This window comes from Brassica napus, chromosome C1, assembly GCF_020379485.1.
Source record: "Brassica napus cultivar Da-Ae chromosome C1, Da-Ae, whole genome shotgun sequence".
In the NCBI taxonomy this organism is placed as follows: domain Eukaryota; kingdom Viridiplantae; phylum Streptophyta; class Magnoliopsida; order Brassicales; family Brassicaceae; genus Brassica; species Brassica napus.
In genome coordinates, this window is record NC_063444.1 from 50,732,614 (window position 1) to 50,757,792 (window position 25,179).

The 25,179-nt window shown below is 38.8% G+C and overlaps 8 protein-coding genes across 9 annotated transcripts; 4 read left to right on the forward strand and 4 right to left on the reverse strand.

Annotated features, from left to right (window-relative positions):
- The first annotated feature begins 286 nt into the window (after window positions 1-286).
- LOC106435805 (probable NADH dehydrogenase [ubiquinone] 1 alpha subcomplex subunit 12) lies at window positions 287-2,377 on the forward strand. The gene is made up of 5 exons (XM_048746006.1): window positions 287-486; window positions 635-661; window positions 1,212-1,303; window positions 1,837-1,946; window positions 2,046-2,377. The coding sequence occupies exons 1-5, from the start codon at window positions 395-397 to the stop codon at window positions 2,202-2,204; spliced, it is 480 nt and encodes a 159-aa protein (XP_048601963.1). The 5' UTR covers window positions 287-394; the 3' UTR covers window positions 2,205-2,377.
- A 464-nt stretch (window positions 2,378-2,841) lies between these two features.
- LOC106432894 (D-xylose-proton symporter-like 1) lies at window positions 2,842-6,599 on the forward strand. Its single transcript, XM_048746004.1, has 14 exons — window positions 2,842-3,102; window positions 3,354-3,457; window positions 3,636-3,714; window positions 3,844-3,903; window positions 4,033-4,099; window positions 4,179-4,303; window positions 4,461-4,562; window positions 4,652-5,020; window positions 5,099-5,146; window positions 5,238-5,300; window positions 5,430-5,510; window positions 5,599-5,697; window positions 5,821-5,958; window positions 6,138-6,599. The coding sequence occupies exons 1-14, from the start codon at window positions 3,058-3,060 to the stop codon at window positions 6,267-6,269; spliced, it is 1,512 nt and encodes a 503-aa protein (XP_048601961.1). The 5' UTR covers window positions 2,842-3,057; the 3' UTR covers window positions 6,270-6,599.
- A 202-nt stretch (window positions 6,600-6,801) lies between these two features.
- LOC106432843 (NADH dehydrogenase [ubiquinone] iron-sulfur protein 6, mitochondrial) lies at window positions 6,802-8,692 on the forward strand. Its single transcript, XM_048746007.1, has 3 exons — window positions 6,802-7,051; window positions 8,276-8,360; window positions 8,448-8,692. The coding sequence occupies exons 1-3, from the start codon at window positions 6,911-6,913 to the stop codon at window positions 8,555-8,557; spliced, it is 336 nt and encodes a 111-aa protein (XP_048601964.1). The 5' UTR covers window positions 6,802-6,910; the 3' UTR covers window positions 8,558-8,692.
- Window positions 8,693-8,777: 85 nt separating this feature from the next.
- LOC106435808 (ATPase family AAA domain-containing protein 3-like) lies at window positions 8,778-12,025 on the reverse strand. Its single transcript, XM_013876734.3, has 8 exons — window positions 11,543-12,025; window positions 11,311-11,406; window positions 10,867-10,977; window positions 10,485-10,794; window positions 10,229-10,319; window positions 9,799-10,123; window positions 9,567-9,715; window positions 8,778-9,493 (listed from the first exon to the last, which is right to left on the reverse strand). Exons 1-8 carry the CDS (start codon window positions 12,008-12,010, stop codon window positions 8,986-8,988), a joined length of 2,058 nt encoding a protein of 685 aa, XP_013732188.2. The 5' UTR covers window positions 12,011-12,025; the 3' UTR covers window positions 8,778-8,985.
- A 415-nt stretch (window positions 12,026-12,440) lies between these two features.
- LOC106432842 (cellulose synthase-like protein D3) lies at window positions 12,441-17,839 on the reverse strand. Its single transcript, XM_048746002.1, has 5 exons — window positions 17,332-17,839; window positions 16,111-17,060; window positions 15,054-15,861; window positions 12,755-14,519; window positions 12,441-12,666 (listed from the first exon to the last, which is right to left on the reverse strand). Exons 2-4 carry the CDS (start codon window positions 17,001-17,003, stop codon window positions 12,762-12,764), a joined length of 3,459 nt encoding a protein of 1,152 aa, XP_048601959.1. The 5' UTR covers window positions 17,004-17,060; window positions 17,332-17,839; the 3' UTR covers window positions 12,441-12,666; window positions 12,755-12,761.
- Window positions 17,840-19,827: 1,988 nt separating this feature from the next.
- On the reverse strand, window positions 19,828-22,193 carry LOC106432887 (F-box/LRR-repeat protein At3g03030-like). The gene is made up of 5 exons (XM_013873736.3): window positions 22,038-22,193; window positions 20,968-21,891; window positions 20,746-20,886; window positions 20,308-20,661; window positions 19,828-20,040 (listed from the first exon to the last, which is right to left on the reverse strand). Exons 2-4 carry the CDS (start codon window positions 21,883-21,885, stop codon window positions 20,347-20,349), a joined length of 1,374 nt encoding a protein of 457 aa, XP_013729190.1. The 5' UTR covers window positions 21,886-21,891; window positions 22,038-22,193; the 3' UTR covers window positions 19,828-20,040; window positions 20,308-20,346.
- A 389-nt stretch (window positions 22,194-22,582) lies between these two features.
- LOC106435788 (peptidyl-tRNA hydrolase 2, mitochondrial) lies at window positions 22,583-24,320 on the forward strand. 2 transcript variants are annotated; one of them, XM_013876716.3, is made up of 8 exons: window positions 22,583-22,768; window positions 22,886-23,078; window positions 23,168-23,226; window positions 23,319-23,378; window positions 23,445-23,514; window positions 23,656-23,725; window positions 23,829-23,855; window positions 24,044-24,320. In XM_013876716.3, the coding sequence occupies exons 2-8, from the start codon at window positions 22,887-22,889 to the stop codon at window positions 24,091-24,093; spliced, it is 528 nt and encodes a 175-aa protein (XP_013732170.1). In that variant the 5' UTR covers window positions 22,583-22,768; window position 22,886; the 3' UTR covers window positions 24,094-24,320. The 2 variants fall into 2 exon arrangements, with proteins under 2 accessions (XP_013732170.1, XP_013732171.1); XM_013876717.3 differs by having other exon boundaries at window positions 22,593-22,679.
- Window positions 24,321-24,326: 6 nt separating this feature from the next.
- Window positions 24,327-25,177, reverse strand: LOC106435789 (probable calcium-binding protein CML18). Its single transcript, XM_013876718.3, has one exon. It carries the CDS (start codon window positions 25,046-25,048, stop codon window positions 24,539-24,541), a length of 510 nt encoding a protein of 169 aa, XP_013732172.1. The 5' UTR covers window positions 25,049-25,177; the 3' UTR covers window positions 24,327-24,538.
- Between the last annotated feature and the right edge of the window lie 2 nt (window positions 25,178-25,179).

Consider the following 25,179-nt stretch of genomic DNA (forward strand, 5'->3'; position numbering starts at 1 on the left):
CTCTATCTCTCTCCCATTTTTACTTCTTTCTCATTTTCACTTTTTTTTTTTATTTTCTTCTCACTAACTCCAAATTTTCCTACCACAACCTATATGTAAGTGAAAAGATTTATACAGTTTGTTATGCACTTTCAACCAAAAAAAAAAGTTTGTTATGCACATGAAAAATGATTCATTGGTAATTAATTATGTTTCAGTTTACTATTATTTTTACCAAAGCATCAAGATTTGGCCCATCTCGAGCCCATCTAGGCGAACCATGTAAAACACAAAGCCCAACAAATCAAAACTGCGTTTTTGAAAATGTCTATTGTATCTGTCGCTTGTTGTGTGTTCGACGTCGAAATCGAATCCCAGACTAGACTCCGAGCAAGAGAGGTGAAGAGGAACAGCGATGGCACTGACGGTGGCGAAGAGTGCGTTGGAGACGATTAGAGAGAAAGGTCTGGGCGGTTTCCTCAGGATGATCCGTGAAGAAGGCTTCCTGTAAGCTCTTCTTCCTCTTTCTCAGCTTATTTCATTTTGCGATCTCCTGGATTTGATTGAATCCCGTAAACCCTAGCAATTGGGTTCTTAAGACAATCTCTCATATGTTCTAATTGGAATCGTTTCAATTTTGTTTACCTGATTACAGGAGATGCCTACCAGATGGGAACCTCTTGTAAGCATCTATCTCTTATATTTAGTTCTTTAGAGATTATTTTAAAAAATATGATTCAATTGATTGTTCAAGAATCACAATAGAGTTGAAAGGTAGTGTAGTTTAGTTTAAGTTGAATATGTTTTTCTAATAGGCTCTCTACATAATTGGTGAATTTGGCCGCATTAACATCAACCTTGCTTAAAGATCATTTCTTTTATGCATGCTTTGAATATATGGAGCTTGAATTAACGTTTTTTAGATTTTTAATACAGGGATGTTGTGCATATGAATGTTAGATTTTGCAAAATATAACATCATTGGATTCAAGTATTTGCTTAGTAGTGTCATTGGTTCTGCCATTACTGATAACTATGATTATATACTACTTTGCTTTTGCTTAACATCATGACATCCGTCTTTTGTTCGCTTGCTGATTCCGATTGTTAGTGTATCACATAATATACTTGAATATTGTGTTTTATTTCCACCTTCTTTTTGTTTGGCCTTGCTGTTGAGTCATAGTTTCTGATCAGTATAAGTTTTGGTGTCTCTTGTTTGATCATTCAAGGCAAACTAAAATACACAACATTGGAGCAACTCTTGTTGGTGTGGACAAGTTCGGTAACAAATACTACCAGAAGCTCGGTGATACTCAATACGGTACGCATTTCTTTCTAATAACTTTTTTTTTTTCTAATAACTTGATGCGTTGTTGCCTGTTTAAAACCATGCTTTTGCTAAATATAAAACCATGCTTTTGCTAAATACTGATGCCACTATAGGATTCATGATACCTGATATCTCTCTTCCAATAAACTTTATATAGTTGACTTCAGATGTCTTGTCTACTTTTGAATTGTAGCATTTGGTTTAACCATGGAACCTTTTTATCCAAATAGCTTCCGTTATTTGCTAGATCACAGCATAATCTGATGTCTCAGTAAATTCGGAGTAAGATTAGTTGAGCCTTTTAACCTAATCCACCAGAGATTTGTATAGCCTTGTTTAGAAATGCCTAAGTTGTTATCGAAGTAAAATCAAATCCAGTCTATGTGATAGTTTTGAGGATATACGTGCTCAACTTCTCCCTTAAATGATCTTTTATCTGTTGAAGACATTGTGGTGAAACTATGAATGTGTATATAAAGAGTGTTTAGCCAATTTGATTTTACATTGAGTCACTTCACTAACAGGTAGACACAGATGGGTAGAGTACGCATCCAAGGATCGTTACAACGCATCTCAAGTACCAGCGGAATGGCACGGATGGCTTCATTTCATCACTGATCACACTGGAGATGAGGTATGAATAAAGCCAATTCCAAATCCGCTATCTCGGGTAGTAAATAAGTTGCTTACTAACTTGAAAACAAACAATGTCTCTCTTTCTTTCTGTTTGAAGCTGTTGAGTCAGAAACCGAAGAGGTATGGGATTGAGCATAGAGAGAACTTCTCAGGAGAAGGTGATGCATACATTTACCATTCTAAAGGACATACCTTGAACCCGGGGCAAAAGAACTGGACTCGTTACCAACCTTGGGTCCCCACCAAGACCAAGTAAGAACGTGAGAGCTCTGGTTGATGCGCTCTGAAAATCTCTCTGAGTGATTTGTTGTCCTGTTTCTGTCTCTTGAATAGATTTGTTGTTCTGTTTCTGTCTCTTGAATAAAAGCAAACTTTTTTGGATCTAAAGCTGAACAATTGGTATTTATGTGAATTGTATAATTGTTGTTATGCTGTTTCATCTAATATTTGCTTGCTTAAGCTTTACTTCATCACCTCTAGAGAGGAGTGTAGAGGACTAAATAAAATATTATTTTGAAAAACAATTTTGTCAATTATAATTTACAACCTTGTAGATTAGTTAAAGATTTGTATATTAATCAACGTAAATTACAGAAATAAATTATGCAGACATAAGTAAATTACAATGGCCCTAGTGGTACAAACATGAGAATATGCTCCATATGATAAAAAACCCCAAATTAGAATTTATGGCTGAAAACGAAGAAAAATATCTTGCACCAAGATATTAAAACGAAGGTAGATATTTTTTTTGAAAACGGGATATTCTAATTGTCGGCTTTACAAAAAAAAAATTGAATAGCACATAAAATATGTTTTGTAAAAAAATTAATCTGGTTAAGACATAAGACAAAAAAAAAACAATTAGATTCTGACCACAGAAAACAATGTATTAAAGGAAACTAATCGGGTGAGAGTAAACAGTGATCCTCCTCCTAATTTGAAATGTCCGTTGACAGTTATTATAACACTGGCACAAATGGTCGTCTTCTCTCTTCCTCACAATTCTCACCTCTGCAAAAACAAACCTCGTTGAGCTCAAAAAGACAAAAGTCCTCTGTACAAACCCAGAGAGCGAGTTCCTCTATCTCTGTCTCCCTGCCGCAGCCATGGTGTTTGATTCCGAGAAGCAATCGATCGCTTCTCTTGGACAGGTCTCAAACTTCTCTTTCACACATCTTCGTTTGATATTCTCTCTAGTTTTCTCCGTTCACCGACAAAAAAAATTATACTAGATTTTTCTTCTTTGAGTTTTGAAAATTAGTTTGAATCTCCATGTAATAAGTGCAACTTGGCTTAACTGGGATGTAAATTTGTAAGCATGAGATTAGACCTTAGCCTTATTGATTTTGAATAAAAATGAATATTATTAAATCATGTATCTGAAACTGGTGTTCTTGTCTAGGTTGGTGATTCATCTTCAGGTGGGATTAGCTCGGTCAAAGAGCCTCTGATTAAGGAGAATCACCACAGCCCAGAAGACTACTCTGTTCTTGCAGCCATTCCTCCGTGAGTTCTTTTTTGTCCTTTTCCTTTGTTAATGTTAGGTAGTCATTAATACAGTGGTCCCTGAAAGATTGTGGTTGCTATTCACAGATTATTGCCAATGTTTCTGCTAAAAAAGCAAGTGTTTGGTTTGCACATGATCTATGTCTGAAAGCATACTAAGTAAACATTTATTGCACAGGTTTCTCTTTCCAGCTCTTGGAGCTTTGCTTTTTGGTTACGAGATTGGTGCTACTTCTTGTGCTATTATTTCTATTAAGGTAATGCCTTAACCTTGGCCTAAAATGACTGTGTACTCTTGAATTTCTACTGCATATGTATTTGAATAACTTGTCTAAGCCGTTCACAGTTCTGTTAATTACTCTGTTTTTTTTTGCCTAACTGTACAGTCTCCTACGCTAAGTGGGATCTCATGGTACACCTTGTCTCCAGTGGATGTTGGTATCATTGTGAGTTTTGACCTTTCTTGGTTCTTCCACATGTTGGCTATTGCATTAAATTTTTGTTATTGTTTCTCTCCTTATAGGAGCTGTGGTCCAAATACATTTTGCTTACAATATTATTAAACGTTTGTGCAGACTAGTGGCTCACTGTACGGTGCCTTAATTGGATCCATTGTGGCATTTAGTATTGCCGACACTATAGGTTTGCTTTCTATCTAATTTACTTATCTTGTGACATAGCAGCATCTCCATCTGAATGAAATTGAATTAATGTTTCCAAGGAAGAAGAAAGGAGCTGATCTTGGCTGCATTCTTGTATCTTGTTGGAGCCATTGTGACTTCACTAGCACCTGTCTTCTCTGTCCTGATAATTGGACGCCTTATGTATGGCGTTGGGATTGGACTGGTAATGTTTGATTCAGTCGTTTAATTTTATATATATATTGGCTCTTTGTTTGATTCAGATTAAGATGTTTTTTTCTATGAGATCCATGCAGCTTTAGAGTACACTCCTTAGGCCTTTTCGTTAACTTTGAAAGCTGATATGTTCTTATATATTGTAGACAATGCACGCAGCTCCAATGTACATTGCGGAGACTTCACCAAGTCAGATACGTGGAAGGATGATATCACTAAAGGAGTTCTCAACCGTCATTGGTATGGTTGTAAGTTCTCAAAGGCTCTTTGGATATCAAAAATTTATTGCTCAGTTTTGAAGTTACAGAATGAAACTGACACATGGTAATTTTTGAAGGGAGGTTATGGGATCGGTAGCCTCTGGGTTACTGTTATATCTGGGTGGCGTTACATGTACGCAACGATCATCCCTGTGCCAGTTATCATGGGGATTGGAATGTGTTGGCTACCAGCTTCCCCTAGGTGGCTTTTACTGCGCTCTCTCCAGGGGAAAGGGAACGTGGAGAGCCTTCAACAGGCTGCGATCAGGTCTCTTCGCCGCCTTAGAGGGTCTGTTGTTGTTGACTCAGCTGTTGAACAAGTGGACGAGATCTTGGCTGAGCTTTCCTCTGTGGGCGAGGGTAAAGAAGCTACGCTTGGTGAAATATTTCAAGGAAAGTGCTTGAAGGCTCTCACTATAGCAGGAGGTTTAGTCTTGTTACAACAGGTTGGTGGAGTCGATTCATTAAATGTCCTTAGGAGAAAGAGTGATAGCTAATATATGTTTTTTTTCAAATGGTTACAGATCACTGGGCAACCAAGTGTACTTTACTATGCACCATCAATACTACAGGTTCTCTTTTCATTCTCTATACTATATGTTCTCTTTTTATTTTTAAGTAAGATAACTTATTGATTTGTACCACTAACATTACATGTTTTAGACTGCTGGCTTCTCTGCTGCAACTGATGCAACTAGGATCTCAATTCTACTCGGTCTATTGAAGGTATTGATATGCTTTGTAGTACATTCTCTGGTTAAAACTGGTTTATTCTTGTGAACTAGTTTTTCTGCAGCAAAGGTGTTTTATATGTTTCCTTTTGAAGACTTTAACGTGGTACTTTACTGTTTGCAGTTGGTTATGACTGGAGTTGCTGTTATAGTGATTGACAAACTTGGAAGGAGGCCTTTACTTTTTGGTGGTGTTAGTGGCATGGTTTGTCCTCTGGCCTCTTCACTCTTTCCTCTCTTTTCTTTGTCGTATCTATTACATGAGACATGAAACGTAATTGTTTGTGTAACAGGTGATCTCCTTGTTCCTCCTGGGGTCCTACTACATCTTTTATAATACTGTACCAGCTGTTGCGGTTGTTGCATTGCTACTATATGTAGGCTGCTATCAGGTTAAACTTTTTCACATTTTTTTCTGATCAAAGTTCCATTTCTAGCAACGTTTAAGTTGTTGATAACTTTATATTCTTAAAAAAAATTGTGATCTCATAAGATTTGTCCTCATTCTTGCACAGCTATCCTTTGGGCCTATTGGTTGGTTGATGATTTCAGAGATATTTCCTTTAAAATTAAGAGGTAGAGGAATCAGCATAGCAGTGCTTGTGAATTTCGGCACAAACGCACTTGTCACATTCGCTTTCTCACCTTTAAAGGTAAACATTCCAGAACCAAGAAACTCCTCAGTATATATATTCTTGCAGTACAACGTAGCTGTAACTTTGGAATAACATTTTTCACTAGAGGTTCCCCATTTAGCTCCTAGCTAACCAACTCAAAGATTGTTCCTGAGGTACAATCCTTTATGCTAACTAGAGGTTTTTGTTTTATGCAGGAGCTGTTTGGAGCAGGAGTATTGTTCTTTGGATTTGGAGTGATATGTGTACTGTCTCTTTTCTTCATATACTTCATTGTGCCTGAGACAAAGGGTCTCACTCTTGAAGAGATTGAAGCCAAATGTCTCTAAAAAAAGGTCTTCCTCATCTTAGCTCCGTTTTCACTGATGATGCTTCATTTCTTGAGGCTCTGAATGGCAAACGCAGCAAACTCAAGTGGGCGTAGCCATTTTACCGCGGAATTGGTGAGTGCAGCCTCGCGCGGTAAACGTTTTGGTGCGTTGTTGACCAACTTTTAAAATTTAAATATGTTCTTAATATGTTATCTATAATGCAAAAAGCCACCCATCTATTTTTTGTTCTGTTGCACCTTGTTCTTTTTGTGTATTTTTGTTGTGATTGTCCATAGAAACAACAATATTTTTCTTTAGTAAGATATGAGATATGAAATTGAAAATAAACCAACTCTTAAATATTTCCTTTGACATTGAGAACATTTGATAGAAAATCAAACAAAAATTGGTTACCAAAGAAAACCGGCTAAACCAGAACTCTTATATAACCAAGTTCACTGAAAGATATACAATATCTGGACTTAAATAAATGTAAATGGGCCTTTATAAAATTTATGGGCCATAGTGTATAACTAAAGCCCAATTCGTTGTTGCTGGTTCCGCTTTGAAACGAATCACTCTCTCTCTCTCTCTCCCCCTTTGCAAGGAGACTTCTTCCTCTGATTTTCTTTTTTTTGGTAGAGAAGCGAGAAAAAAAGATGGCGTCGAAGCTCGTGAAAGCCCTAATCCGATCGCAGATTCTTCCATCGACGAGGAGGCACTTCAGTGCACCGGTTACCACCCAGCTCGGCGAGCCAACAGACGATCTAGTCGGAAACCACACCAAAAAATGGATGCAGGTACGTACATCTTCCTTTCTCTCCCTAACCGCCTCATTTGTGTGAATCGTTGATATCACCGATGAAGATTAGATCGCGATTTGCTCATCTCATAGAGTAATCGATTCGTTTTTGCTTCAAGGTTTCTGGATTCGTGGAACTGTGTTTACTGGATTGTAATTGGATTGTAGAGATCACAGGGTAGCTATCATTTTTCGCTAATTGTCTTTAGTGAGTTTGAGAATTCACTGAGGCATAACATCTTCGTTGAATCTGCTCAGATGATTTTTAATTTTTTTTTTGAATATTGAGAATATGTTCTTGAGGGAATTAAAAATACTATGTGCAAGTTCTTCTTTTGTGCCTTTTAATAGACCAATAAATAAATTAGCCAATAGGGCTGAGGGCAGAGAATAAGAGTAGGCACTTTAGATAGGTTTAGTATGAAGTAGGTGAATGTTCTCATGCTTCTTTGTTCATCTTCTTGGTGTACTTACTATCTTTGATGGCTTATTGTTGTGGGCATCAGCTTATAATATATGTATTTGCTATTGTGAATTGATTCTGCATCTCCCGAGGCTAATGAGTGAAAAAAATAATTGAATGATTGCATTGCATATTTGCATGGCGTAACCAATCATCACAATCGTTAGCTTAATATAGCGCCTACTGATGGATCCCGTGAGCTTGAAGATTTTACCCATGTTAGTTTACAGTTTAGCTCTGTGTTTGATAGTCAATAGCTTAGTTTGAGTTCTCTCCTTTAGCTGTGTGTCACTTCTCTTTGTTAGTTAACAGTTTTGTATTGGTTCATGCTTCTTTAGTATGAAGTAGATAAATGTTCTCATGCTTCTTTGATCATCTTCATGGTGTACTATCTTTGATGGCTTATTGTTGTGGGCATCAGCTTATAATATATGTATTTGCTATTGCAATCTGACCCCGGGTGTAATAAGTGAAAATTCAATGATTGCATTGCATGGCATAACCAATCATCACAACCATTAGCTTAATAATAGCCTACTGAATACTGATGAATCCTGTGATCTTGAATTTTTTTACCCATGTTAGTTTACAGTTTAGCTCTGTGTTTGGTAGTCAATAGTTTCGTTTGAATTATCTCCTTTAGCGGTGTGTCACTTCTCTTTGTTAGTTAACAGTTTTGTATTGGTTCTTTAGTTTGTTACTTAATCACTTCCTTGGTGGTTTTGCAATAACGTGGCTGAAGAAGTTAATCTGTAACAGGATTTAAGCAAGAAGTCACCAATGGAACTGATCAACGAGGTCCCACCTATCAAAGTCAAAGGAAGGACTGCTGCTTGTGAAGGAGGTTTGTTTCCTCTTCACATCAGTGGCCTAAAGATATTTTGATTTTGTGATTATACCAAACTGGAAGTTGATTTAATTAACATTGCAGACACCAATCCAGCACTAGGTCATCCAATTGAGTTCATTTGCCTCGACCTACACGAGCCTGCCGTCTGCAAGTACTGTGGCCTTCGCTATGTTCAAGATCATCATCACTAAGAGCAACATTCTGAAAATCAAGAAAAATCCCCAGTCTCTATTTCTTCTCCTTTTTATTGCATTGTCAAGTTTGTGTGATGCTCCGACATCTTCAGATATTCATATCTAATAAAGGATTCGATCAATCTTTGATTATGTCTGACCTCACTGTCTTTTACATGTCACCGAGAATTTGCTATATAACCAGTGTCGAGCTTGTTTCCTCTTGGAAAAAAAAATATTAGTGTCGACAAAATCTCGATTTTTATTAGTACAATAATTTAAGCTATGCTAAAAGCAAATTAACTTAAACTGTAACACAAGGGTACAACAAGACCTCTCTCCTTGACCAAAAAGGAGTAACAATAGTGTTGAAATCTCTTTTCGTTTTGCTTCTTTTAAAAAGTGTGAAGGTGAGACCAACTTGATTAACTTACACATCAAAAATCTCATTTGGCATCGGTTCCAGCCAATTTTCTTCTCTGCTGATGCTCTGCAACTTTGTAATCCACAACCTCTCTGAACAGCACAGAGTCCAACACACAGTCTTCACTACCATAAACAGCTGCCTGAACACTCGCCATCAGCTTCGCAATCTCTCTCCCTGAAAACCCTTCAGTTTTCGCAGCAGCTTCCTTTAAGAGCTCTTCGGTGACGCTCTTTATCTCGATCTTCTGCTGCTCTTTCTTGAAGAGACGGTCGAACAAACCCGGCTTTCTTGGACCAGCCTGAGCTATGTACTTTTCAAGATACAAGCTTAGAAGCTTGAACCGCTCTTCTTCTCCTGGTAAGGGGAATTCGAGAACCTCGTCCACACGGTCAGCCACGGCTGAGTCTAAGTCACCAGGTCGGTTCGTGGCGAGTGCTAAGACAATGTCTTTGGACTGATCACCCGTGCGGAAGAGAAGAGCGTTTAGTGCACTTCTTTGAGCTTCACTCATGTATGTTTTGTTCCTCCTGTTAAATTGCCATAAACACACATCAAAACAATGAACAGAGCATGTGATATGATCTGAGCAACAACACTTACTCGCACAAAAATGCATCAGCTTCATCAATGAAGAGCAATAAGCCTCTCTTAGACTTCTTCCCCCAATCAAACAGCTGGTGAATCTTTGTAACAGCCTGAGATCCAAGTGGAGCAACATCTCCACCAGTCATCAATGCATAATCCAAACCCTACATATATTATATATCCATTTAGCTATCTTATATACCAATTTTTTTCAATAAATTAAAACAAACATAAATAGAATACATACAGATTTACGAGCAAGCTCCCTGGCGGCCATTGTTTTGCCTGTTCCTGGAGGACCATAGAAAAGCATGTTTCGGAAAGGAGCTTGGTGTGATTTTGTGTTGGCGGTTGCATTAGCTAAGTGTTCGATTCTCTTCTGCAGGGAAGGATGCAGAATAACATCACCAAACCCTTTTCCATTACTGGCAGCTGACCCCTTTCCACGCAATGTGGACATTACACGAGAAACCGAACCAGACCAAGGGTACTTGCCCCTTGACGATTCTCGGATCAAGGATGGTTGTCCTAATATTCTGTCCACATAGCTCCATATAACCTTTGCTCCTTCTCTACAACAAGCAGTCGTCTAAGATCAAATTCTCAATATTGTATAACTAATGACTGACATGGCAAATATTATTTCTCAATGTACGGACAAAATATCTAGTCTTTACCTCGTTGTGTATATTCCAGCTGCAAGAGCGGTTGCACCCCCAACAGCAACAACCAGTTTATTCTGATCGGTTAGAATTGCACGCAACCCACCTAGGAAGAAAGAGTAAAGTGTTCAAACAATAACAACTTCCACATGCTAATGAATGTACAGATTATATCTATTTCAACCACTACTTCATGTACTACTATTGCATCAAGGTCTACTAACTCTTGTCTAGACAAGAGAGACATCATGTATGGAACTAAATCTCGCACCTCCGATATGGTCGAATGTGGTGTTAATGGCAGCAACCCATTTCTCCCTCTCTGCATTTGCACGATCAACAAGCATTCTCCTGTTTACATCTTCAGCGAGCCTTGCCTCATGGGCTCTTCCTTCAGCTTCAGCTATAGCTTTGACCTTGATCGTCTCGCGTTCAATCTCAGCCTTCTCCCTCTCGGTCTGTCGCCTCTGCGCCTGGATCTGCTCCTCGGTAGCTCGTCGAGCTTGCTCCTGCCTGATTGCCGAGTCTTCTTGCATTTTCACAAGCTCCTGGTTTCTTGTTCTGTGATACTCATTCTCAGCCTGTAAAAACAGCTGTTAGAATGAAGAAAAGAAGCTCCAAATGTTGTAAAAAGTGTGATTGAAATTACATGCCTGCATCCTCTTTCTTGCTAAATCGTCTTCGTAACGAGCCATCTGAGATTTAGTCTGCGCTTGGTGCTGAGCAAGTTTTTTGTGTTCATCGTATATCACCTTTTGTCTCTCCTGTAAAATTGAAATGATGCAGACAAAAGTGTTCACAGTGATCACTAAGGGCTATAATGTTGAAAATGTCAGGCACACAACTATGCTGTTCAGAAACATCTAAGCCGATGATGCAGACAACGTGTTAAGTGTTCACAGAGATCACTAAGGGCTATAATGTTAGAAGCAGGGTTTTTCAAACTTTAATATAATAAAAGTATAATCTTTATATAACATCACTAACTCATTCCCATTAGGTAGACATAGTTGTAAATTGTAACACAACACAAATACATATAAACATACTAAATATTAAAACACGGGATAATAATTATTAAAGAGAGTATATCTTACGGTTTCAGCTTGGGCTTGCATAGCTTTATACTCTTGCGCCTTGGCTGCAAACTCAGTTTGCTTTGTCTCTTCTTGCTGCTTAATACTCTCAAACACCTGAAATAAAATAAAAACAGACACACACACACACACAACAACGGTCAGAGCCTGAAAGAGACCAATGCTGAGATCCGACAAAGAGATCTTATCTGGTAATAATAACTCAATTGTTTTAGAAAGAAAAAAAAATTACATTTTTGGCGTAAGAGGAGTTGTTGATCTCCTTCAATGCCTTAGCTCCACGCTCCAGCGCCTCCGGATCGAAACCACCTGAACTCGTCCTCGGATTATCATTCCGAGCTCTCGGAGGAGGAGGAGGAGCTGAAGACTCTTCACCAGCCGTCGACGGCGGAGAAGAAGCAGCCTGCTGCTGGGGATTCGCAGGAGGGAAAGTGAAAGGGCCATCAGCAGCAGCGACTTTCGATTGCGAAAGAGAAACGGAAGCTGCGACGGCTGAAATCAAACCAATCGCACATTTCTGAGCCATGCTATTTCGGGATTTGAGAATTGGTGTAATGTAGGAAGAGATTGGCTTGGAGAAGACGATCTTGGAGAAGGTTCTCAAGGTTTTTCGTAGGGTTTCGGCGGTTAACCGATAACCCGATCCGTTTAGGTTACGACGGGTTGGTTTCTGGATACTTGACCTGGTAACCCGGCCCATTTAAAATGTATTGGGTTTATTTTGTCTTGATGGTTGCCTTTGGGCTTTTATAAAAGACCACTATCATGTATTTCAATAAGTTTTAAATTATATTATAATAAATATCAACATAATATAAATTTAGTATAAAATTTGAGGAAGCATAAGCTAAAAGTATCTCAAATGATTGACTGAATTTTTACAAATCATGTGTAATTATTATCTTTGAATTATCAAATATAATCCTTCAGTTCAAAAAATACATAATCATGTTTTAATTATTAGTTCTATTATATTAACAGGGGTATTAGGGTGGTTAAGGGGTACAAGAGATTACGGTGTATTGGATTAGTGGTATATTGGATTAGGGATATTAGGGGTTAAGGGGTATAAGAGATTAGGGTGTATTGGATTAGGGGTATATGAGATTAAAAATCAAGAAACAATCATATGATGAATTTCATTTCATTTCATATAATATTCCAGTAGCAACGTAAACGATTCCACCAACAAATCAAATATTACAAAAATTTGAAAAGACAAATTAAAAAATGTCCTTTTCCAGCAAGAAAAAAGAAAATAGACAATGAGACAAGTTCTTAGTTTTTGACTTGCTTTACGTGACAACTATACTTTATGTCCTTGAGGACCTTGACCAATCTCCTTCTTGTAAGACTCTGCATCATTTGAACATAAGAAAGACTCTTACAAAGAGATTTCAACAAATACATATTTCAAAACAAAGAGAGTTTGAGAAAACCAAACCTATTCATCACGGAAACGTGAACGATCCTCCAATTTGAGTAGAACCAGCAGGTGGGTTAACAGCAACCCAAAGCAGCGAAATAGTGATAGCAACAAGTCCCGACCAAACATAAACAATGGTCGGAGTCTTTCCTCTTCTCCCCATAAGCCCTTTAGCAAAAGGATAAAGATGAGCCAACACCCAGAAGCTGAAAAACACTCCTCCTATCAACTTACTCCACTGAGGAATCACACTATATATCGTCCTGCTAAACCCGACCGCGATAGCGATTAGATTCACCATCATGATCGTGATCGGTGGGATCATCAGAGACGTCCATTTCACTACGTAAAGATCCGCAAACTCGTCGTCCACGTCGTCTCCTCCTGATTTAGACGTCAACGTGAAAGAGATTTCGATTCCAGCCACCACTTTGAGCAGTCCTTGGATAACCGCAGCTAAATGAGCGCTTGTTCCTCCAATAAGCCAGAACTGCTCGTTTCTCCACCATTCTTCCAATGAGATTCCTGACCATTTGATCTCGAGGAGAGCGAGCAAGCAGAGAGTAATCGAAATAATCAAAAGGTAGATGAGGAAAGTGACGTTGAGTGTTTGGACTATGAACTGTCCTGAGAAGAGCGAGAGCGCGGGGAGGAAGCAGTAGACGATGAGGAAGATCGAAGTGAAAGGATAGATTCCGACGTTAAGGTAAGCGATTCTCTGGAGGATCTTCATCCTCGGGGAAGCGAGGAAGGCGTTGTTCCTCGAGAAGAAGATCTCCACCGAGCCAGTAGCCCAGCGGAGAACCTGGTGAAGCCTATCCGTCAAGTTTATAGGAGCCGTGCCGCGGAATGCATCCCTTTTCGTCACGCAGTAAACTGACTTCCAGCCACGGTTATGCATCCTATAACCGGTGACAACGTCTTCAGTGACTGACCCGTAGATCCAACCGATCCTCGACCCCCACTCGGTTTTATCTTCGTACCAGCATGAGATGACTGCTATAGCTTCCGCCACCGTCGACGCATCGAGAAGCTCGCGAGGGATGGTGAGAGCTCCAGGAGGCCGTCCGTTCTGCACGGCCGGGTGGTCGGCGAGCGGACGGCCTTGGAACTCGGCGACAGGGATCGAATCTATAAGGAACGTCGAGTTTCCGAACTTTTTAGGAACCAAAGAAAGACTCATCTCTTCATCATCATCCGAGTCACCACCACCGCCACTCATTCTCAATGATCTGTTTTCTTCAGCGACACGGCTCTTCTTTTTCTTGCGACGGAAGCAACAGCTACAGAATCCAGGACTGTGTTCTTTAGACCGCGGCGGGTCGAATCCATACAAAGCGATTCTTCTGAAGAGACAACCCGTTCCAACGTAAACCGGACCCATCAAACCGTCGAGAGCCCTCATGTTGACATCGAAGAAGACAGTGTTGTGATTAGCGTACCGATCAGATGGGTCAATACCTTCAAAACGTTGCGGGAACTGAACGTAGCAAAGGCGGTCGCCGCCACGGTCCATCATGAAACACATTCCTTCTCTCAAAGCCTGAGAGTTGTATATGTAATGATCACAGTCGAGATTTAGTATGAATGGACCGTTGGACATGATTGCGGAAGCTCGGACTAATGCATTCATGGCTCCTGCTTTCTTGTTGTGGTCATAACCTGGTCGTTTCTCACGCGAGACATAGACCAGAAGAGGAAGACGAATGTCGACATCTGTAAGATCTAAGAACCCTTCAGAGTCTCCATGTAGTGGTTCATCACTAGGAGGCTTCAACATCACCTGCATTTATCAAAAATTTGAAAAATCATTGATCTTAGAGATGACATAGAAAATGAACTGAAACAAATCAACATTCTTGTTCAATGGAACCAAACTCCGGTTCAATTCAGTTATGAGTGAACTGAATGTTCCAGACCAATGTTTTTAAAACCGTAAGCTTAACCGAATAATTATTTGGATAACGGTTCAATATGGTTTTACTGGGTCAATCTGGTTCAATAACCTTATTTAATATATTTTTAATATATATATTTTTTAAATTTTAGTAAACATGATACATAATTAAAATATAAAAATATTATATATAAAACGTTATAAATATAAATTATGTATTTTTATAGTTTCAATAGTTTTTATCTGATTCAATAACTTTGAGATCTGATCCCTCTACCGGTCACAACCAGTTATTAGATCCAATCCAGCTGCATGACCGGTTCATGGTTGAATATGGTATAACCATCGGGTCGGGTTTTAAATACAGTTGTTCCAAACCAAAGAAACATGATATAACTGAACTGGACCGAAATATTGTACCTGAATGATACCAGCATGGTCACTACGAGAATGATCAGGAGCAGAGTTAATCCAAGTTCCAGGCCAATGAGTACCATCAGCCATCCAAGTAGCTTTAGGAATCTTAACCGGCTCCACAATCTCATCCTCTCTGTTCTGTCTCTGCTCCTTCATGGCCTTAATCTCTTCCCTCGCGTGATAAGCATCAGAACGTCGCCTGATAGAGTCAGGCAAGCCGTTGATCCTAACCTTAAACTCATCATACTCACGCTTCACCCTCCTCCTATCCTTCACGAAATCAGCCTTCACCTTGTTCTTGTAAGGATCTCTCTTCAGACTAAAATAAGAATCCGGATTCCTCGGCTCGATGTTGTGTTTACGACAGAAAGGAACCCATATGTTTGCGAAACTAGCTGCTTCAGCCATGGCTTCAAACGTCAGAAGCGCTCCTCCGTCGTCTGAGACATAGCAGGCAAGCTTTTCCACAGGGTAGTCGGCAGCTAGGATGGATAAAATGGTGTTGGAAGTGACGAGAGGAGGCTCTTTCTCCGGATCTGCTGTTGATACAAACATGTCTAGTCCAGGGAGATCAGACTTCCCTGTCGGGTTGCTCGTTGTGGGAGTTTCGAATTTCTCTTTGAGAACGTTGAGATCAGTAGCTCGGTTGATGGGACACAGCTTCGGAAGCTGATCAAGAAGCCAAGAGAAGGCGAACCAAAGCTCACAAACCACAGACATCCCCCATAGCCATATTGCATCTTGGTTCTGGTGCTTAATCCTCCACATCAAGAACAGTGCAAGAACAACAATCCTTATAAATATCAAAAGCCTGCACAAGAAAAATAAAATGTATCAATAAAAGTTTGAAATGTTCAAGAAATCCTTATATGGAATTATTGATTAGGCGGAGGCTTAGACCGTTTTTTTTAACACCTTAACCGGTTTTTTTTTTTTTAAATCCTTCTACAAAAGTTTCTTTGTTTAGGTCCGATTTGCCGACTAGGCGGACGCCTAAGCACCACATTTTTAGCTAAATTATAATGATATACTGGATACATTAGAACAAACATTTTTTCACCTGTAAGGACTAATAACCGCTGCAGGAATCTGGAGCTTCCGAGTAAGCGGTCTCCACGGTCTGCTCATCAGATCCTGAGGCCCCATACCGTGACTACCATCCTTCTCACTACCTAAGTTCCCATCTTTCGTCCAAAAAGCATTACCGTAACCATAAGTCCCACTAGTCTCAAACAACCACCGGTTATGATCAAAATCCCCGGTTTGACTCCTCATCAAACCGGACTTAGTTGACTTCATCAACGACAGTCTCCTCTCCATCTTGGACCCACCACCAGAAGAAGGTGGAGGAAGCATAGGCCTTTGCTGCTGCCCCTTGTTATTGTTCTCAGCCAAGTCTGTTAGATCCGTGTTCCTGTAAGGCTCCTTACACCCGGGACAGATCCCACCTCCTGTCTTCACAGCGTCCACAAAGCAATCTCTACAAATCTTGAAATCACACTCACAAGGCAAAAGATCTTGGCCCCTCTCGTCACTCATCACCTTCACATCACAACCAGGGATAGCGCAAGAGGACCCTTTAGCCCCCGCCATCTGCGGATGATTCGTCTCGGAGTCGATCACTTTGTCCATGAGATGAGCGCGCGTCAAGCTGTTGAAACCTCCCGTGAACAAGGAGCTTGACACGTACTGCTCCTCGACCTTTTGGGAGATGGAAGGGTCCATGGGCTGGTTGTCTGGAGTCGGTGGGATGTGGACCGTGTAGTTTGTGAAATCGACGCTTCCGAGTTCGCTGTCGAGATCATCTCTCGAGTAGTTGACGTAGCGTCCGGAGGAAGTTCTCCGAGCGAATGTCACGCCGGGCGGCTGCTGGTGGTTTCTTGCGGCTTCGGCGGCGTCGGAGTTTGTTGAGAGGTTGGATCGACTGTTGGTGAAATGGTTATTAGACGCCATGATCGTCGTCTAGTGATTATATTAAATATCCACCGGACTTTTGTAGCCGGCAGATCCCTGAGAGAGATTAAAAGGACAAATCATCAAGTCATTGTCATAGATCAGATAAAGATCATCAATAGATCTAGACAAGAAGAAGATCTTATCATAAATTATATAATAAATACAACGAAAAAGACAATGATCATTGTCTTTTTACCCCCAACAAAAAAAGGAAGAGAATCTTTAAATCTGAAGCAGCTAAAGAGGGAAAAATCTATAACATCACTAAGCTTAAATTTCAAACTTTTGACATTACAATGAACCGTGGACGATGTTATGTTGTTACCTGAGAGACCGTAACAGAGGAAAGTTGAGCTTCAGATCTTCCGCAGATGTTTGGAAGAAGTAAAACGCTTTTTAATTAAAGAGATTTTTTTCTGACAGACGAAGTCACATGTGGTCGTGTTGCGCAAATTGGTTACGGAAGGAGGAGGAGAAGAAGAGGAAGGGGTCGTGAGACCAAATACATCGGCACTACTACTGATACACGTTATGATGGCAACCATTGCCTCATTTTTTTATTCGGGGAGATCTTACATAAATTAAAATATTATTTGTGTAAAATAATTGGAGAAAGGAGAAGAAGAGATGAGAATGAAAGAAGATACAAAGATCTCTCTGCTCTTTGAACTTTTTAATTGAAGTAGTATTGTTTCAAGACGGTAACAGTGACGACGACTGTCAAAACGCCGGCGGGAGAAAAAAAGCCGTTTTTTTAATAACCTTTTGGTATTCTCTTTTTGAGTTTGAGGTTTTCGGACAAGGTGGAGAGAATTAAGACATTCTATTTATTCTTTTAATTTTTAACTAGATTTTGACCCGCCCTTTAAAGGGCGGGTATATCTTTTGTTTCAATTTTTCCGTATTATTTCAAGAAATTTAGTTTTAGATACAACCGAAAAACTATAATCATAATTTAAAATAAGGTTGTGGCTCCAGAGTTTTGTACACAAACCCATTAAAGCGGCAACGGTAATCCAAAATGCTTAAAATACTGTAGATATTTGAAATATTTATTGGGGTTTTAACCAAAGATTTAAACATAAGTAATTTTATGTTAAATTTAAGTATTTGTTCATGTATTATAAAATTTATATGTCATTTGTTGTTTTTATTTTTGAATCCGGTTTGTGTTTCAAAAAATATCCATCAATTAAGAACTTGATAACCCACAAAAACTGCTAAAACCAGAGCATGCATGTTGAACTTATGGGAGAGCTTATGGGTGATTGATATATAATCTAATTTTGTTTAAATTATCATTTTTAAAATTTAAAATTTAATTTGTTATAAAATTTGTTTAAATTATATTTTTATGTGAAATAAAAAAGAAATAATTTGAAAATTAAAAATTTACTATGTTTTTAAACATGGGATTTTCTTTTATTTTTAATATTAATATATTTATAATTATATTTTAAAATAAATTAAAAACTGACATAGTCATCTACAGTGAGGGTATGACTGGTTTCCCCGCTACCACCCGCAAACGCAACTTTTGCAGTTGGTAACGGTTGTTGGCGTTTTACAACAATCACTCAAACCGCTTTAAATTGCTTTGAACCGCTCCAAACCTCATAAATTCAAAAGCTGGTTCCAGGTAGCGTTTGCGGTTGCGGACAGTTGCAGGAGGATACTTATTTTTTTTCTTTTTCTTAAAACAATATAAATACAAAAATTAAATTATTCAATAAAAAATTAAATTGGAATTATAAAAATACTAAAATATATCTATTATATTTGAATTAATATTATAAAATTTTTAAATAAAAATATTTTCTTTTATTTAAAAAAAATTATACCATAACTTTCTAAATATAGTTTGTATATCTATTATAATATTATGATTTTTGATATTTTTATAATTTTATAAAATATAAATATTGTTAATTTATTATTTAACTGCTGTTGCATTTGACAGTTAACCAGTCTTAAGTATCCCGCAAACGCACCAATTTCTAACCGCATAACCAGTTGTACAAATCTCTTAAACCCGCTAGTAACCGTAACCACCCGCATCCGCAAACTCTCGCAACCGTAACGCTGCGTTTGAACCAGTTATGCCCTCAATCTAATAACTCAATGACCGGAAAATAATTAGATTCAACATCTAGACTGTGTTTAAAACATTAATTAAACCTTAGTTCATTCCCATTAATTTGTGTGGTGAAAATAATATTTATTAAAGTATAGTATCAATATTACTGTTTCCAAATGACATAATATTTATTTATTGGACTTCATCGTCGACAATTTGTAATATTGAAAGTAGTGGATCACTCTGATCTGAGAAGTAGTTACAAAATTATTCTATTAGTAACATTCGTATATGACATAATTGGATCCAAAAATTTTGGAATGAAAGTAGAAGTTATAAATTATTTTATCAAGGTGGTTATATCATATATTTAGATAATCAATTAGATGCAGTTATATTTTAAGTTGGACTAAACATATATCAATAGGTCATGTTCCTAATTTAATAGTATTGATATAAGTAACGCGTTCGACGGGATTATGTAATTTGTGAAATTTAATAAAGTAACGCGGAAGCTGAGGGTGTTTTGGGTATTACGCAAGTGAAATGATGGTCGCATAAGAAATGTTGGGTTGGTTTTAACGTGTGTGCTTTGTTATACACACCGTCCATCAAAAACGTCAATCACGCATGTTGTAACGGGCGCAAGTAAACACCTTTAATTATTGTTCTTAAGAATACTTAAAAAAAAACAAAACCATATAATAAACGAAAATATGCTTATGGCACGCGTACACACGTATATTCCGAATGTTTTTTATTTCATTTTATAATCCGATTATGAAATCTTGAACCGAGCAAATCAAACCATTAAACGTCTTGGTCGAACCAAAATGCAGACAAACCAAGTTTTAAAACATCATCACGCAGTTTCTGTCGACATTAAACTAAGCAAGCATAAGGAAAAACTAAATAAACGTCCCTAGAGCTAGCAGTGTGCTGCAAGATCCATCCTCTCTGCACGAAACAAAATGAAGTATATTAATCACAAAAAAAAACCTCAAAACAGTTTCCACTGTGCATGAAGATGTTTGGTCTTAAAAGAAGAAATAAATGAGTAAACCGGGAAGCTAAACCGGTAAAACAGTTGATATGGGAACAAAGACGTTACCAAAGAGGTAGGAATCATCCCAAAGGAAACTTTAAGCAATAAGAAAACTTCCAAGAAGAGACTAGAGTCACTAGAAGCACAAGAGATTTGAGTAAACTTTGTTAGGCATCTACCTTGGTGATCATCTCAGAGTCTTCGTTGTGCAGTCCACTTCACTCATAAAGGAGCTGAACACTGCAATTGTACGAGTAGTCGAACTCTTCTATCATCTCCAAGACACGTTCAGTAAATCGACGGTCGTACTTAAGCGGCGTAGGAACATCTTCTTCGACATAGATATTCATCTCCTTCAAACAAGGAAAATAATCCAAGAAATGCTCTATCATGTTAATCTCTTTCATCGTCCCCGTAAACCCTCTGATCACAAACATTTTCACCGGACACGATTTAAGCGAACGTCCTTTGTGCTTCTTGTGGATGCAGTCACAAGCGTCACCGCATTGGTTTGTCACATGGTGCACCAGACCCTACAAATACAAGAAGATAATAAGGTTTATATTGTTAAGTAATTCAACACATTTTTCATGGTTTTTTTAAAAATATAATTTCACCTTAATGAGTAGAAACTCTAGCTGAGGACAGTTCCTTAGGAGAGCTGGCATTGCTTGCCATCCTCTATCCTCGTCACTTGTAATGATTAACATCTTGAGGTTGTTGAACACAGGCATTGATTCACAGCATTGAGAAAGCACCTGAAAACATGAAAGAAAAAACATAACTAGACATTTTGCAATTACTGTTTAAGCAACTAGACCAGATAGAAGAGAACAAACCTCAAGAGTATCAGGATGCAAGTGAAGCTCCTTAACATTTTGTAAGCCATTCATGAGCTTGACCGCATTACCAAACTGTAGAACAACATCACCTTCTGACAAATCCTTACGTGGCGCTCTCATTCTCCTGGTTTGATCTTCAGTCAACGAAAGCGCGATTCTAGCCACTGCTACGTTGTTCAGTTTAACTAGTGGATAGTCCTCTGCAGCATAATCAGAGTAAGCTAAGAAGAGCAGGCTTGGAGTGTCGAAAGAGATGCTCTTTGGGTTCTGAATGGTTTTCATGCCCGTGGTGTGAACCGTTAGCTTCTTGAGAGTTGGACTAAACACAGTATCAACCGGATCGATCCAGTCCATGCTTGTCATCTCTGCTTCCTCAAGCACAGGGAAGCAAGCCAGAAACTTCTCCATCTTGACATCACAATCCATGTTTATCATCTCCGAGGCAATGTGAAGAGTCTTAAGCATTGGTAAGAAAGTGGCGTCAGGTCCAGTACACCAATGAAGACCAAACTCGCTCGTTAGCTTCAGCTTCACGAGCGATTTACTCACAAACATCTCTCGAGGGAGAAGATAGTCTTCGTCCTCGAAGTTAATGGAGAGATCAAGCTCCGAGACGCCACGTCGCAGCGCGTTGCATATCCAACCGTTAACACGTTCCGGATCAACACCGTCTTCGCACTTCAAGGTGAATCTCTCGATGGGAGAGTCACCCTGGAGAGACAACACGCGGTCCACAAAGGCCATGAAGATCCACGGATGGAGAAAGTCAGAGTCGTCGACGTCGAGCACGGGGACACGTGTGAACATGTAACGCCATTTCTTGGAGAGGACAGAGGTCAGAGCGGCTTCCTTTGTGGTGAGGAAAGATAGTATGTGAGAACGGACATCGTCTGGTAGAGCGCTCAAGAGATCCATTTTTCACTGCAGTAAACTCACACAAAACGTTCCTAATTAAAAATCAATTTTACCAAACAGCTCAAAGACAACAACACCGGTTAAGAAACCAGACAGAGCAAGTTGATTCTGAAACACGACCAAAAGGTTTGAGTTTTAACTTGGACACTTACCTAGGTAGCAGAGACTGAGACCAAGACAGAGACTGAAAATGTAAGACCTTTGCAGCACTATCGACACTATAAATTAGGGCAACTTTCATCCCCTTTGAGAAGGGGAGAGAATGAGTGCGGGAAGTTAAGGGTAGTTTCGGATGTTCTGTCGGTAAAAATCAATGTTTTGACCGGACCGGACATTTACTGGGTCAATGGTCGGCCCGACCGACTAATTTAACCAGATTTTAATATTTAATCTAAGTTTAAATTAAATAATTATATATATGTAAAAATATTTTTATAAGACTTTATATCATTTTATATGAAAAGTAAAAAGGAGAACTTCAAAAATATTATAATTAAAACTATTTTATTTAAATAGATATTTAAGATAATATAATTTTAATGGAATTTTATTAAAGTTTGCAATTTTTAATTTTTTTAACTTAAATTTGAAAAACCCGGTTCGATTTTTGTTCTTTAATGTTAATTTCTGTTCTTTTCTTTTTTCTCAATATATTGGTCGAACCGGATAATATATATAAGGAAGGACAGAGATATTCCCGTTCCCAAACAGAGGACTATCTTCGCCTTTAATTGTTAAAACAGTTCAGAGAAAAAAGAAGGCTGTTAAACTGCTGTCGAACTCGAGCAATCCAAGTAGCTTTATCGATTGTTTTTTTTTTCAATTCAATTTGTATTAATTGAGTATATACTTACTATTTTCACTATAAATTTCTAGAGTTTTGGTAAGTGTTCTTCTCTAGTAATCACCTAGTATAGTTTTTTTTTCCCTCCCCACACTGATTCAACTTTGTTTTTTAGTTAAATTCAAATCTTGTTCTTGTTTTTTTTTCTCCTTGAAGGATGATGGATTTGATGTGGCTAACTGCCTTATTTCTTGGAGCTGTACTTGGATATTACATCAGCACTCTACGACGCCGTATCTTCGTCCCCTCCTCCAAATCTGTGGCCGAGTCTAGTGGGAATAAGAAGATTAAGTCCAAGGAACCCCTAGAGATTGAGGAACTCACTGTTTCCCGCAAAAGATTCAAAATGGTTTTTAGCCTTACTACTCTTAACCTATTTCTATATGTATTGACACTAAGCTGATATGAATTTGCTTCTTTGTCTTTTTGTATGTGTAGGTTTTGGTAGCGAGGAATGATCTTAAAATGGGTAAAGGAAAGATTGCAGCTCAATGCAGGTAGTTTCTTCTCTCTTTTAGTGTTTCAATCATCCTCAAGCATATCTGCAACTCTGTTAGTAATTTCTTTTAGGGGTCTGCATTGTGTGTAGTCATGCAACTTTGGGTTTATACAAGAAACTCCTTCGACGGGCGCCAAAAGCCTTGAATAGGTAAACTAATAGTCTACCTCATATCCTTTTTAGGCTTTCTCTTTTAAAAATTTATTGCTGCTGCAGATGGGAGAATTGTGCACAGCCAAAAGTTGTGGTCAAAATCGAGAGTGAGGAAGAGATGTTAGCTTTGCGAGTAAGTTTTTTTTGTTGTATTGATGAAGAAATCTTCTTGCCTCGTTACAAAATTGCAGGATTGTTTAGTTCTTTGATACTTGGCGGCTGACTGTTTAGATGATTTCAAGTTCAGTCTTAACAATGTTGTCCATGTTGACAGGAGAGAGCAAAGTCTCTTAAGCTGCCAACCCATATCACCATTGATGCAGGAAAAACACAGATCGCTCCAGGTGAGTTTTGTAGTTATTGTCATTTGAATTCAAGCTGCTCTCAAGTAGTCTGAAAGAAAAATAAGAGTCTAATGTGTACGCATTTGTATTGTTCTTCTTCCAGATTCAAGGACAGTAATGGCTATTCTTGGTAAGTTATCTATGATCTGTCAATATGTTTAAAAGATTTATAAAAGGAGAAGAGTTATATAGTAGTTAGTACAAATGCATTAGTTTAATAGTTGCAACCTCTTTTAACCACTCTGTGTTAGTTGGAATCTAAATTCAGTTTTTCCTCTAGTCATGAATTATTCACCATAAAAGTGTTTACTTGTGCAGGACCTGTGGACGTTGTTGATGATGTAACAGGTGGACTAAAGCTTATGTAACAACTCTTACATTCAGTATTCAGACAATCCAGCACAAGGGAGAGAATGTTACTGACTCCAAGTTTTCCTTCTTGCTTGATTTTACATGACCTTACTAGAAGATAGATGATCATATGATGATAAATTTTTGTTTATCCCACCAAACATTAGAAGATAAAAAGACAGTTGTTTTGTTTTTATCTATATAAGACCTTTGTCGCTTATAGGTAAAGCGATTGGTTGATTCAGACTCAAACTGCAAAGCTAATAAATAGTATTTTGCCCTAAACAATGATGTAGCTTTCTCTCCAAGCTATCAAATTTTCATCACAGAGAACATATGAAACAGTATCTTCACAAACTACTACACAAACACTTTCAAATCAAAATATGCAAGAAGAAGTTGATGAAAGATTACAAAGAAACAATCTCAAAAAAAAAAAAATCCAAATTATTAAACCTTTCTTCATCCCCAAGCATTATCAAACGCTGCAGAAGTAATCGCCTGAACGAACTCTTGGAAATCGATGCAACCGTCACCGTCTCGATCCGCTTCCCTGATCATCCCCGTCAACTCCTCCGCCGTCAACGCGTGGCCTAGCTTCGCCATCGAGTGCGCCAGCTCCGCCGCCGTTATGTAGCCGTTCCCGTCGCGGTCGAACATCTTGAAGATGGCTTTGAGCTGGTCCTCCGTGTAAGGGCACTTGACGAGATCCGGCTCGACGAGGGCGACGAACTCGGAGAACTCGATGATTCCGTTGTTGTTCCGGTCCGCTTTGTGGATGAGAGTGTCGAGCTGGTCTTGGCTCGGCTTCAGACCGAGGGATCTGAGAAGCGCGGCTAACTCTAGCTCCGTCAAACTCCCGTCGTTGTTCTGGTCGTATGATCGGAATATCTCTCGGAGCTCTGCTAGCTGCTCGTCGCCTAGCTTCTTCCCTGGTGCCGGAGAAGGCTTGTCTCCGTCGTCGCGGCTCATTTCGAACTCGGTCAAGCTTTGGTTTCGATGAACAACATTGTTTTTTTTATTCTCTCGGGGGACTTTAGATTGATATGTTTCTCTTTTTGACAAGTCAACGACAGGTATGTGATTATTGGATTGATTTGTAA

What these genes read in the sequence shown, in the direction of transcription:
- LOC106432843 (XM_048746007.1), top strand. Translation starts at nt 6,911, where the DNA reads ATGGCGTCGAAGCTCGTGAAAGCCCTAATCCGATCGCAGATTCTTCCA. An exon ending in ACACCAAAAAATGGATGCAG is followed by an intron (nt 7,052 to 8,275) that starts GTACGTACATCT and finishes AATCTGTAACAG; the next exon opens with GATTTAAGCAAGAAGTCACC. An exon ending in GACTGCTGCTTGTGAAGGAG is followed by an intron (nt 8,361 to 8,447) that starts GTTTGTTTCCTC and finishes TTAACATTGCAG; the next exon opens with ACACCAATCCAGCACTAGGT.
- LOC106435788 (XM_013876716.3), top strand. Translation starts at nt 22,887, where the DNA reads ATGATGGATTTGATGTGGCTAACTGCCTTATTTCTTGGAGCTGTACTT. An exon ending in CCCGCAAAAGATTCAAAATG is followed by an intron (nt 23,079 to 23,167) that starts GTTTTTAGCCTT and finishes TTGTATGTGTAG; the next exon opens with GTTTTGGTAGCGAGGAATGA. An exon ending in GACAGTAATGGCTATTCTTG is followed by an intron (nt 23,856 to 24,043) that starts GTAAGTTATCTA and finishes TTACTTGTGCAG; the next exon opens with GACCTGTGGACGTTGTTGAT.
- LOC106435808 (XM_013876734.3), bottom strand. Translation starts at nt 12,010, where the DNA reads ATGGGCCGGGTTACCAGGTCAAGTATCCAGAAACCAACCCGTCGTAAC. An exon ending in ACTCCTCTTACGCCAAAAAT is followed by an intron (nt 11,407 to 11,542) that starts GTAATTTTTTTT and finishes ATTTTATTTCAG; the next exon opens with GTGTTTGAGAGTATTAAGCA. An exon ending in GGGAGCTTGCTCGTAAATCT is followed by an intron (nt 9,716 to 9,798) that starts GTATGTATTCTA and finishes TAATATATGTAG; the next exon opens with GGTTTGGATTATGCATTGAT.
- LOC106435789 (XM_013876718.3), bottom strand. Translation starts at nt 25,048, where the DNA reads ATGAGCCGCGACGACGGAGACAAGCCTTCTCCGGCACCAGGGAAGAAG.
- LOC106432894 (XM_048746004.1), top strand. Translation starts at nt 3,058, where the DNA reads ATGGTGTTTGATTCCGAGAAGCAATCGATCGCTTCTCTTGGACAG. An exon ending in ATGGCGTTGGGATTGGACTG is followed by an intron (nt 4,304 to 4,460) that starts GTAATGTTTGAT and finishes TATATATTGTAG; the next exon opens with ACAATGCACGCAGCTCCAAT. An exon ending in GTTTAGTCTTGTTACAACAG is followed by an intron (nt 5,021 to 5,098) that starts GTTGGTGGAGTC and finishes AAATGGTTACAG; the next exon opens with ATCACTGGGCAACCAAGTGT.
- LOC106435805 (XM_048746006.1), top strand. Translation starts at nt 395, where the DNA reads ATGGCACTGACGGTGGCGAAGAGTGCGTTGGAGACGATTAGAGAGAAA. An exon ending in ATCCGTGAAGAAGGCTTCCT is followed by an intron (nt 487 to 634) that starts GTAAGCTCTTCT and finishes ACCTGATTACAG; the next exon opens with GAGATGCCTACCAGATGGGA. An exon ending in CTACCAGATGGGAACCTCTT is followed by an intron (nt 662 to 1,211) that starts GTAAGCATCTAT and finishes TGATCATTCAAG; the next exon opens with GCAAACTAAAATACACAACA.
- LOC106432887 (XM_013873736.3), bottom strand. Translation starts at nt 21,885, where the DNA reads ATGGATCTCTTGAGCGCTCTACCAGACGATGTCCGTTCTCACATACTA. An exon ending in TGCATCCTGATACTCTTGAG is followed by an intron (nt 20,887 to 20,967) that starts GTTTGTTCTCTT and finishes TCATGTTTTCAG; the next exon opens with GTGCTTTCTCAATGCTGTGA. An exon ending in TAGAGTTTCTACTCATTAAG is followed by an intron (nt 20,662 to 20,745) that starts GTGAAATTATAT and finishes TTGTATTTGTAG; the next exon opens with GGTCTGGTGCACCATGTGAC.
- LOC106432842 (XM_048746002.1), bottom strand. Translation starts at nt 17,003, where the DNA reads ATGGCGTCTAATAACCATTTCACCAACAGTCGATCCAACCTCTCAACA. An exon ending in GCGGTTATTAGTCCTTACAG is followed by an intron (nt 15,862 to 16,110) that starts GTGAAAAAATGT and finishes TTTCTTGTGCAG; the next exon opens with GCTTTTGATATTTATAAGGA. An exon ending in ACCATGCTGGTATCATTCAG is followed by an intron (nt 14,520 to 15,053) that starts GTACAATATTTC and finishes TGATAAATGCAG; the next exon opens with GTGATGTTGAAGCCTCCTAG.